The sequence below is a fragment of the Austrofundulus limnaeus genome, unplaced genomic scaffold (assembly GCF_001266775.1).
Source record: "Austrofundulus limnaeus strain Quisiro unplaced genomic scaffold, Austrofundulus_limnaeus-1.0 Scaffold104, whole genome shotgun sequence".
Taxonomy (NCBI): Eukaryota; Metazoa; Chordata; class Actinopteri; order Cyprinodontiformes; family Rivulidae; genus Austrofundulus; species Austrofundulus limnaeus.
Window position 1 is genome coordinate 70462 of NW_013952506.1, and position 11465 is coordinate 81926.

General features: G+C 39.4%; 1 protein-coding gene across 1 annotated transcript in view; it reads left to right on the forward strand.

Moving 5' to 3' along the window:
• LOC106521141 (unconventional myosin-Va) overlaps positions 1-10706 on the forward strand; it is a 21372-nt gene extending 10666 nt beyond the window's left edge. The window contains exons 21-40 of the mRNA XM_014013571.1: positions 1245-1484; positions 1614-1862; positions 3055-3148; positions 3231-3373; positions 3685-3798; positions 4643-4777; positions 4849-4905; positions 4996-5223; positions 5343-5410; positions 6350-6424; positions 6499-6697; positions 6877-6970; positions 7461-7604; positions 7680-7834; positions 8699-8788; positions 8877-9027; positions 9106-9388; positions 9492-9666; positions 9754-9834; positions 9923-10706. Coding sequence (XP_013869025.1) covers positions 1245-1484; positions 1614-1862; positions 3055-3148; positions 3231-3373; positions 3685-3798; positions 4643-4777; positions 4849-4905; positions 4996-5223; positions 5343-5410; positions 6350-6424; positions 6499-6697; positions 6877-6970; positions 7461-7604; positions 7680-7834; positions 8699-8788; positions 8877-9027; positions 9106-9388; positions 9492-9666; positions 9754-9834; positions 9923-10078 — 2931 coding nt within the window. The 3' untranslated portion in view covers positions 10079-10706. The remainder of the gene's footprint in view (positions 1-1244; positions 1485-1613; positions 1863-3054; positions 3149-3230; positions 3374-3684; positions 3799-4642; positions 4778-4848; positions 4906-4995; positions 5224-5342; positions 5411-6349; positions 6425-6498; positions 6698-6876; positions 6971-7460; positions 7605-7679; positions 7835-8698; positions 8789-8876; positions 9028-9105; positions 9389-9491; positions 9667-9753; positions 9835-9922) is intronic.
• Positions 10707-11465: the final 759 nt, after the last annotated feature.

Genomic DNA, 11465 nt, shown 5'->3' on the forward strand with positions numbered 1-11465 from the left:
GTGTGTGTGTGTGTGTGTGTGTGTGTGTGTGTGTGTGTGTGTGTGTGTGTGTGTGTGTGTGTGTGTGTTATATAATTTTTTTGTTGAAGTATGGAATTTCTAACATTTTTTGTAAATTCTAAAAGGCACTCCTTAAATTGTTTTATTTAAAATAATTAGTACTGCTTAAACCAGAGGTGTCAAACTTATTTTCTCCGAGGGCCTCATGAGTGTTATGGTGGCCCTCAAAGGGTTTGTTGTAATTAACTTTGATGTTTCATGTTTAACTTTGGTTAAACAGCCAGCATCATGTTGCTTGATCATTGCTACAACTGAGCACTGCTAATTAACTCTTAACTGAGCTCTACATGGTATTTCCTGCATAGAAACGGCATTTTAACACGTCCTCTTATAAACACTGAAAAGTACTATGTGTATGACTGAAATGGTAAATAAATAATACAGAAATCCTATTAAAAGTAAAAGTAAGTTTTTCTCACTGTAGAGGTGTGGTGAGTTAGCCTGGTAAAACCCAGCCCCTTGTTCTTTGCTTTGCTTCATACAGAGGGTCTGGACTCTCGGCTATTGAGAAGCGATTGCTTGCTGGAGGCGTGGCCTCTGTTGAAGTTTAAAACAATTGGATTACCCAATCGCTAACAGTTGGCCACAACGTATGCAGTGCGTCAGCTCGACCGGGAAGGAGGCTAAGCTAAGAAGTTAACTGGAAATTGCGTGCGCTGTAAACAACCTTACTGAGAGGAGAGAAGTATTGGGCCGAGCGAGATGGCTGTAAATGAGAGCTGCAGGCTTTGTCAGACAAATTTAATTTAATTTGGAAGCCTTGTCAACACAGACTGGCTTCATTCACTTCCTCTGCTGCCATTGCTAAACTACAAGCAGACACTGCGCAGAAAATGTCGTTCAGAACTCCTCCTTCTGTTCACTGATTGTCCCAGGTAAAATTATACCAAAGAAATCCTTCATGCAATCATTTCATGGGTAAAAAACATTGACATGCATTATGGGAGATGTAGTTTATGGTCAATGCAGGCTTTAAAACATGTTATGCTCGTATACATACGGTTATTTAAGACATTAATACATTTTTGAAGCACCTGCCTGCCACATAAAATGCCGTGGCAGGCCACACTTGGCCCCCGGGCCTTGAGTTCGACACATGCTTTAAACAAGAATAATTTGATGTTTTGAAAAGAAACGTCTTGTCTGTTTGAAGTCGGACATTTTATTCCTGTGTGTTTTCCCAGTTGATATATGAGCACAGGGCGCTGATCATTCAGAAGTGGGTGAGAGGCTGGCTGGCCAAGCAGCGGTACAGGCGCACTCTGTCAGCCATCGTCCTGCTGCAGAGCTGTGTGCGCCGCATGTGGGCCAAGAGAGAACTGAAGAAGCTGAAAGTGGAGGCGCGCTCTGTGGAGCACTTCAAGAAGCTCAACGTCGGCATGGAAAACAAGATTATGCAGCTGCAACTCAAGATAAACGAACAGGTGAGAAGGGTGGAGTGTAGTTTTGTTTTGTTGACACTAAATTCACAAGTAATGCAGGAAATTAACTGGTTGCGTCATCGTGAGTTGTCATATCACATGCAAATCATGTGTCTGCATCTCCCCCTGCAGAACAAAGAAAACAGAGAGCTCAGTGAGAGGCTCTGTATTCTGGAGAAGACTCGAGCCGCTGAGCGGGACCGACAGATCAGAGAGATAGAAAACCTTCAGAGCTCCGAGCAGGAGTCCAGGGCCAAAGCAGAGACGCTTCCCTCGCTGCTGGAGCGGCTCTCCTTCCTTCAACATGAGCTGGAGAACACCAGCAGAGAGAAGACTGACCTGGAGGAGCAGATGAAGAGCTACAAGGAGCAAACACAACAGGTAGGTCTTTTTGAGGATGGTTTTTGGGAAAATGAAAACTTCAGATTTCTACTTTGACCTCTTAAGCCCCAAGGGCTTTTCTTGATGTTTTTGCTCAAAATACCATGCTGAAATGTAAGTGAGTGTATCTCAGCATTTACAAACTCCACTTAAATAATCTTGGGATTATTTAAGGGGAGTTTGGGAGATTTCATCAGAAGTGTAAGTATTAAAACAGCTGCTGTGGTTTTAGAGATATTGAGGATGGAAAAGATTTTTTTACATTTTTTTACCCCCGTCTGAATAATGTTTGCATTTGACAGTATATAGCCCATTTAAAACCAGAATGAAGTAGGCAAAAAACTCTTGTAAACCATAAATCCACTTGTGAACATTATCTGTGCAAAGATTCATGCTGCTAAAATCAACTGGAGCAAAGGTACAGATGTTTTAGTAAAGAAATAATATTGAATTTTGTCAATCAGCACACGACAGACCATGATGGTACCATTAATAAATGTTAAGAAATCTTAAGTTTTTAATTGCCAAAGTTATTAATTTTTTCTTGCCTGACTGAAAAGACTTGTTATTGAATGTTTGTTCTTTTGAAAAATTATCCATACATTTAATTTGTCACCATATATATTATATAAAATAATGAGAAATTATATTTGAATTCAGTTGACTACATTCACTCAAAATCAAGTAAAAGAAACTTTCAACGCACTAAAACCTATTTAGGTATCTGCTTTGACTTACTTTTAAAACAAAGGTCAAATTTTTCATGTACAGGTTTGTTGTAATATATTTACAGATTTGCAACAATCCCATTTTGTACAGTTTGTTTACTTTCTGATTCAACTGACTGTCATTTGAACTGTGTTTGGTGGATGTAAATATGGTTTCCATGAGCTTTTAGCCAAAATTCTGAGCTTTCTATTGATACCAAACATGTCAAGGTTCAACTGACAGATCTTACGTTAACAGAAGTTAAAAGACAGAAAACGGGAAATGCTCAAGAGGGAATATGTAGAAAATAAAGATATTTAGCTAAATTTATACTTTTGAACCTAAAAATAAAATGAATCAAAACTGTTTTTAACTTTATGAAAGATCTGAAACCAATTAAAAATCTTTACTTATAATTTAATCTACTAGGCTTTTTATATAATATAATCATTTACTAAAGCATGTTTTTGTTCTCTTTGATCAGGTGGTAGATGAGCTTAATATGAAGAACAACTTGTTACAGAGCAACATTGACGAATTGAACCAGGAAGTCTTGAAACAAACTCAACAGTTGACAGGTTTGGAAACAGCCCAGGTCTTCACAGATCACAACTACTGCCTGAACGTAAAATATTCGCAGTAAAACTTGTTTTGACTCAGATATTAAAACGACGTCTGAGAGCACCAAACAGCTGGAGAAAGACCTGATCGAGGAGCGTTCTCGATACCAAAGCCTGCTGAGTGAACACCTGCAGCTGGAGGACCGGCACAAAGACCTGAAGGAAGAGATGAGTCTCAGTATTGTGAGAAACTGTTTTTGTTTGGCTTTGTGAGCTGGATTAAAATATTTTAAATTCATAGACATTTCCTAATTTAGGTCTGATTTTAAAAATCTATAATCCCCTTCAGCCACAGCTTCACTCTGAGTTAATTCAATAAACTGTACAAAAGTATCCTCACCAGCAGTGGATATTAATATCTATAGTAGCTGTGGGATTACTAATTTCACAAAATTAATGTTTTCATTCAGCAAAGCCGTAACATCAGTTTAATCTCTACACTTTCTTCTTGAATAGCAATAACTAAATGGCTTCTTTCTCTCACTTTTAACAAGAATTCAAGCAAATTTAGTCACAAAAGGACGGATTCCAACTACAGCAGTATCTCCTCTGAGTTTTCTCAGAGCTTAAGCTCGACTGAAGGTGAAGACGGCTCCGTGCACACAGAGGTAATGTATGAAGTTCTCATCTTTTAGACCGGATCATTGCATCACCTGGATGTACTTTAAAGTCATTCTGAAATAGATTTGATGGTGCAGAGTGGGAGTATGGTTCTGTTGCAGGACTCAGTTTTAGCCAAACTCCAGCAGCCAGACTTTGCATTTCACTTCAGAAAGTTTAGGTTCACAGAGAAGTTCAGCAAGGTGTGCAAATTCTGCAGTTGCACTACAAACCCAAATCATCACTCTTCCACCTTGATGCTCCACAGTTTACATGAGGGCATTCGATTTTTACCAAAGAAACCAAACTTGTTCAGTCTCCCTCTGATTCTGCATGAAACATGTTAACTTGGGACCTTTTAGCCTCTGATTTGTCTTTTATTTTAATGTAAGGTATGTTTTGAGTGATCTCGGGGTGATGTTACAGGAACACTCACTCTCTGAAAGTTTAATATCTGACTTGAATAATTTTATTTATTCTCCACATTAATGCTCCAGAGCAGTAAATTACTAAAACATCTACTGTTAGAATAAAAATATGGAGTTTTTATTTTTACCATGAAATCTTCTTACTTGGTTTATTATTATTTTTATTATGTTTATATATGCACAGTTTTTCATTTAAAACAGTGTATTACAGATTACAGGAAACATTTTTATAATGCTTCAATAAAGGTTAAAATTGGTGGAAAAGTTAGCTTGTGTAGATTAATTTAATACTTCAACTGCAGAGAACAAAATTCCTCAAACTGTTTGAAAATTATTTGCTTTTGTCTGTTTCTGACACATTTAATGCAGCCTTTGAGCTGAATAATATAAATATAATAAGAAGTGTTTTTTTGTGTTTGTTCAGGATGAGATGCAGACTAAAGCAGACCTGTCGATTCTGCTGAAGCTCCAGAGAAGAGTGAAGGATCTGGAGGAGGAAAATCGGTCACTTTGGCACCAGCTGGATAAAAAAGAAGAAGCCCAACAAGAAAAGGCAAAAGTAGGTCAAGTCATTTTTACTATTTTGTGCTACCTTGATGCTGAGCTTCTGTGTATTTTTTTCTGAAACAGGAGGCGGAGGAGCAGAGAACTGTTGGAAGAACAGAACTGGACTTGGAAAAAATAAAGGTAACTTATCTGTGCTGACAAACTTAAAAAAACTAATTAAAACCCAACCATATATTTCTTAATTCAGTTTTTTAAACTGTTTTAATGCAGCGACAAGAACTGGAGTCTGAGAACAAGAAATTAAAGCTGGATTTAAACGAGCTGCGGAAGTCTCTGACCAGTGAGAGCAGTGAATTGGCGCCCCCTGCCCCTGGTTCTTTGCCCTACAAAATCCTGCTGGATCAGCTCAGTTCTTCCAACGAGGAGCTGGAAATGAGAAAAGAGGAGGTGCTGCTCCTCCGCTCACACATGGTTCGACAGGAGGCTCTAAAACACAAGGTGAGACGTTCAGTCACTCATTTCAGCTTTTAATAACCCAATCAGAAAAAATGTGACAAACTGTTCAATAGGTTCTTGATATGATGAATGAATAATGTTAAACTGTTTTTGATGTCCAGGATTCGGTACTTGGAGGTGGTGTGAAATTAGATTTTAGCGAGATTCCTTCATTCCAAGATCATGACAGGTAACACCACCTGGATTCACTTTTAATCTACATGTTAGCAAGAACACACACAGAAAAGTCAATGTTTACATGTCCCAGAAATTTTTAAAATAAAATCAAACTCATGACTGTCTGGAGATCTTACATCAAGCTTTTCAGGTTTTTGTAAAAGCCCTGTCACAAGTAAAATTTCCTTAGTTGAATTTATTTCCCAAAAGTTTGAAGTTGTTTCGTCATGGGAAATATAACTATAAATGTATTTAACTTTACATTTAAATTGAAACTAGGTATCTTAGAAGGAATGCGCTGCATGTACTGAATGTACTACATGTACGACTGACTAAATGTGAAATAAATAATACAGAAATACTATTAAAGTAAAAGTAAGAGAGTTGTGTGAGTACCTAACATTTTGAATTCTGAAATCTCCCACTTTCCAACAGAGAATTCCCACTGGAGAGGCATTCCTTTTTAAATGTACCACTTGTAAGTGGGAAATTCCCACTTCCCAGTAGAGCTGGACCTCAGCAAAAGTAGCCAGTGGGGGGAAAAAAATACAACAAAATGGAGATTTTACTCTGTGGATTTAGCTGAAAACTTCTGCACCTCCACCTAGTGGTGGGATAATCAGCATGCATTGTGGGACATGTAGTTTATGGTCAGTGCTGTCTTTAATGCAGCATATTTTAAGACAATACGTATTGAAGCTCTCATGGGCCACATAAAATGCTGTGGCGGGCCACCTTTGGACACGAGCCTTGAATTTGACACGTGATGTAATGGGATGACTCTCAGCTACTACCTCTGTTTCTGTGGTGGGGTATTTTCTCTGTTTGTCAACACAACCAATCAATCTTTGTTTAAAAGCTAAATGTTTTTTTCATTTTAACAGGACACCAGTTTGACAGTTCAGTTTTATTTTGTACTTATTTAATGTACTTGAACTCTTCTTTTCTTCAGGTCCACTGACGTTCATACACTGAATGAAGATGGAGAGCTGTGGCTGGCTTATGAAGGTTTGAAAGAGACCAACAGGTAATGAGTTATTATAAATCAAACACGGTCATGCTACAAGGACTTTGAACACTTTTCTTTCTCTCATGCTGCAGGCTTCTGGAGTGCCAGATGCAGGAGCAGGCGCATAGTCATGACGAGAAGCAGAGGAAGCTTGTTGAGGAGGTGAACAAGCTGAAGGCTGAAAAGGAGCAGCAGCAGAAACTGTTGGCTCAGAGCCTGCTGATGTCAGAAGACGCTCGAGTTGAAGCCAGCCTGAAGCACGAGATCACACGACTCACTGCTGAGAACCTGGTGGGTCTGATTAATGAAATCTTACTCTGACTTTTACTACTGACGTTATTAGTTTCAGCACACTGATATTTGTCATGTTAAGGAACATTTAATTGCTGATTTAAAAACACACCATTCTGTCACATGTTAAAGTCATTTTTTTTTAATTCTGTTCCGTGTTTTTCCTTAAATAATTTCAGGATCGAATGGAGCAACAAGAAAATCAAGACAAAGTCATACGCAAGTTGAAGAAACAACTTAAATTCTACATGAAAAAAGTGGAAGAATTTGCAGGTAATGAAATGAGCATCTGTAAAAAACTAATAAATGGAAGGATTATGTTTGTAAACAGAAGTGCACATTTGTGTGGTGGGCAGAAAGCAAACGGTCAACAATTAATGAGACACTAAAGACAAAATTACTCATTAGCAGCTGATTTAGATTTATTAGATTATTCTGAAAAGTAGTTGGAAGGAGGAATCAACACTCTGGACAAACATTGATTACATTGATATTGAGAGAGTTAGGCCTACATGTCACTACAAGCCTGCAGGCACTACATTCAAATAAGTTTGATTTTGAGATTGTTGTGTTTTCTCTATTTCAGTGTCAGTTCATATCAGCATGTATTGAGGATAATAAAGAATCACATTTACCTGATAGGAAATGAATGCCTGTGTTGGGAGTGAGGTTCTGCCTCAAGGGGAGGAGTTGAAGTATATAGCTTGTGTTGTCTTCATGGTGACTTCCCATTAACCCTGCTGACTCGTGTTGCTGTGTTTAGAGAGCTCTCAGCAGCTGAGCGGCGCCTCGGTGACGAGCACGCCCGCCAGGCCAGTGAACATCCCCCGCAAGGAGAAGGAGTTCCAGGGCATGCTGCAGTTCAAAGATGGGGACACCAGCCGCTTGTTCAAGAACCTGATCATAGGTTTGTGCCGCTCATACACCCGGTTTTGTTCCAGTAACGAGTTGTACTTTTCCCCACTAAACGTTGTACCCACAGATCTGAAGCCTCGCGGCGTAGCAGTCAGCTTCACTCCGGGGCTTCCTGCCTACATCATCTTCATGTGCCTTCGTCACGCAGACAGCGTGAACGATGACAGGAGAGTCAGCACCCTCCTCAACTCCACCATCAGCACCATCAAAGGAGTCATAAAGGTGCCAAATTTAACATCGACTTGTTTAAATTAAAGAGATCCATGATTAGTTGTAACATTAGACTTTATTTAATAAACATATATTTAACTGTAAAATAAAGACTGTAAAAATACTGTAGGGTGTTCAGTTTTTATCATTTTTAAACTTAAAGTTTAAAAATATATTACACGGATGGGGCCATTTTATTTACATGCAAAGCATTCTGGGTAAATGATGACGTGGATATGTCCTCGGTGTGAGGCTGCTAGCGAGCTATATCCACCCTGAAGGTTAATCTTGGACAATATCTGATGATCAACTCTTTTAAATGAAACCAGAGAGCGTTGACAGAGAGGAGAAGGTAGAAATGACTCAGCCTGTAACTGAAAATATAGATGAAGGACAACAGTACTTTGTCGCGCTAGCGCTGAGCTAATACATATAAGGCAATATAGCGTCGGTGCTAGCACAAAGGCTAAGCTGAGGTTCTTCTTCCATGAAGCAGCTCTGTTGTCCTCCATCCATATTTTCAGTTMCAGGCTGAGTCATTTCTACCTTCTCCTCTCTGTCAACGCTCTCTGGTTTCATTTAAAAGAGTCGATCATCAGATATTGTCCAAGATTAACCTTCAGGGTGGATATAGCTCGCTCACACCGAGGACATATCCACGTCATCATTTACCCAGAATGCTTTGCGTGTAAATAATATGGCTCTGTCTGTTAAAATATATTTTTAAAAAATTACAAAACTAAACAGCTTACAGTCTTTTACAGTTTTTATTTTACAGTTAAAATAAATGTTTATCAAATAAAGTCTAATGTTACAACTAATCAGGGATCCCTTTAAGAATGTGCGTTTTTGAATTGCTGTCAAATGTTTCTGCAGAGGAAAGGAAATGATTTAGAAGTGGTTTCTTTCTGGCTGGCCAACACGTGCAGGCTGATGCACTGCCTTAAGCAGTACAGCGGAGACGAGGTGAGTGTTCTAGGTTTGATATGGCTCTTTAGTTAATAGTGCCATGTTTTCTGAACCTAACCCTCAGTCTAACCTGCCGGCTCTGTAGGCCTACATGATGCACAATACAGCCAAGCAGAACGAGCAAAGTCTGGCTAATTTTGAGCTGTCAGAGTACCATCAGCTCTTCAGCGATCTGGCCATCCAGATTTACCGTCAGCTCATCAAATGCATGGAGAATATTCTGCTGCCCATCATAGGTGAGACGGCGTCGTCCCCTCAGGCGCGGTGACTCGCTCACGCTCCTGTCTGAACTCAGTCTTCTGTCCTGCCTGTAGTGGCGAGCATGCTGGAGCACGAGACCATACACGGGGTGTTGGGGGCCAAACCCACGGGCCTGAGGAAGAGGAGCAGCAGCTTCCCCGAGGAGGAGGCTGTGAGCGTGGAGGTCCTCCTGCAGCGTCTGACCTTCTTCCACAGCACCATGAGTCAGCACGGGATGGACTCAGAGCTCATCAGACAGACGGTCAGGCAGCAGTTTTACATCATCTGTGCGGTCACTCTCAACCACCTGCTGCTGAGGAAGGACATGTGCTCATGGAGTAAAGGGCTGCAGATCAGGTGCTGAGAGGAACATGGTCATGTTTGTTTTATTGATTTATTTTATTTTTTTTGCACAGCCATGATAGTAGAAATCATCTGTTTCTGAATGTGTGTTTTTCAGGTACAACGTTTGGCAGCTGGAGGAGTGGCTGATGGAGCGGGAGCTGACTGACTGTGGGGCGAAGGAGACTCTGGAGCCTCTGGTCCAGGCTGCGCAGCTGCTGCAGATCAAGAAGAAGACGGAAGCAGACGCCCAATCGATCTGCAACATGTGCACCGCCCTCACCACAGCGCAGGTCCAGCATCATTAACTGACCTAACCCTAAATCAGTTCATGTTTGTCTTATTGCTTCAATATTTGATTTTTGTTTTTTTCTGAACAGATTGTTAAAATCTTGACCCTGTACACTCCAGTGATTGAGTTTGAAGAACGAGTCTCAACCACCTTCATCACAATTATTAGAGTGAGTCAAGTTTTGATCTTTTTATTTCAGGATTACTGTAGAAGTCGTCCAAATATTCATTAACATTTTTTTCCCCTTCATGTTTCAGAGTCTTTTGAAAGACAGGAAGGAGTCGTCGTCCACTTTAACCATGGACGTCAAGAAGATCTTCTCTGTCACGTTCCCGTTCACACCTTCCCCCGTGGCTCTGGAAACCATTCAGATCCCTGGCAGCCTTAACCTGGGCTTCCTTACCCGCATCTAGACCTGCGACGATTGATGTTTACACTCTGCTCATCAGAAGACAAAGAAAAGAACACTAAAAAAAGTAAAACATATCCTGATAAGCTAGTGCCACAAAGCTCAAAAAAAGCAGGATTTTTATTTTTACAAATGTAACACCAAAGTGTCCTGATAACACCAAAGAGTAAAACAAGTTTCTAAGCAAAAATAAAATAAAAACTCAGAGGTCATCTTGTTGCTGTCAGTTTTGTGACTGCACCAGAAATGCCTTTTACAGAAAATGCAATTTAAATCAGATCTCATCTAAAACGAGGAAATATGTTTAAGAAAATCATGATTTGTGGGATGTATAAACATTTGCTATAAACCAAACTAGTTTTTTTCGTAGTTAGATCTTTTTTAAAAAATGGATAACTATGTGCAATATATAAATGATAATGCTGAATGTTAAGAATGTCCTGCAGTTTTATATCTGATGCCATATATTTCTAGAATAGCTAACGTTATAATATTTATGTTGGAAAAGGCTGGAGAAAGAAAAATGCTTTGTAGTCAACAGGTTTTCATGTTGTGGGTTAGAGTAAATAATGGATTTATAATAAGATGGATGTATTTGTAGTTTATTCAATAAAATATTTAGCAAAGCAGAAGCAGCAAAGTTTCTTGATAAATACTGATCTACTCTTCGTTGCCCCTAATTCTTATAATAATATAATAATTTATTAATGTGATTTTCTGAGCTAAAGTTCTAGTATTTACTTAACGTAAAGCTCACATTCAGTAATGTTTAACCAGCATGGTCTTTATTTGTGCGCACGAGGAATGTTTTCTTGCTTGAATCCTGTGTTTTCTCCATGTGTATTATGGGTCAAGTTGGTTTCAGGCGATAAAACTTTTTAATTTCCGATAAAACTTAATTTCCGTGTAAAGCTGAAGCTAAAATACAAATTAAAAGATAAGTTTGTATCCGGGTTCTTTTGTGGCGAGGATCCTTGATGAAACGAGCACACCCACTCTGCCAAGCAGTGCTGTCATGAGACGGGGGTGGGCGGAGACAAAAGTCCCGGAGCAGGTGAACGACAAGCCGGACAGGAAAAGATGAAACACACACGGAAGTTGGCCGGTGGCATTTCAACATAAAGTACTTCAACACTGATTTGCTAAATCGAACTCTGTGGTATACCACAGCTGTGGCATAAATGTAATCTAGAACAGTGGTTCCCAAGCTTTTTATCTTCTGACCCACAAAATATCCATGGCAAAAACTTGTGACCCCAAATATTACTGGTCTGAGTACACGAACTTTGTTAATAACCCTAAAAACACAGGCTTTTGACAATCTAAACAGCTAGTACACAAATATAAATACTTATTTATTTTGTGTTTTTGTATAACTATAGGAAAAATAC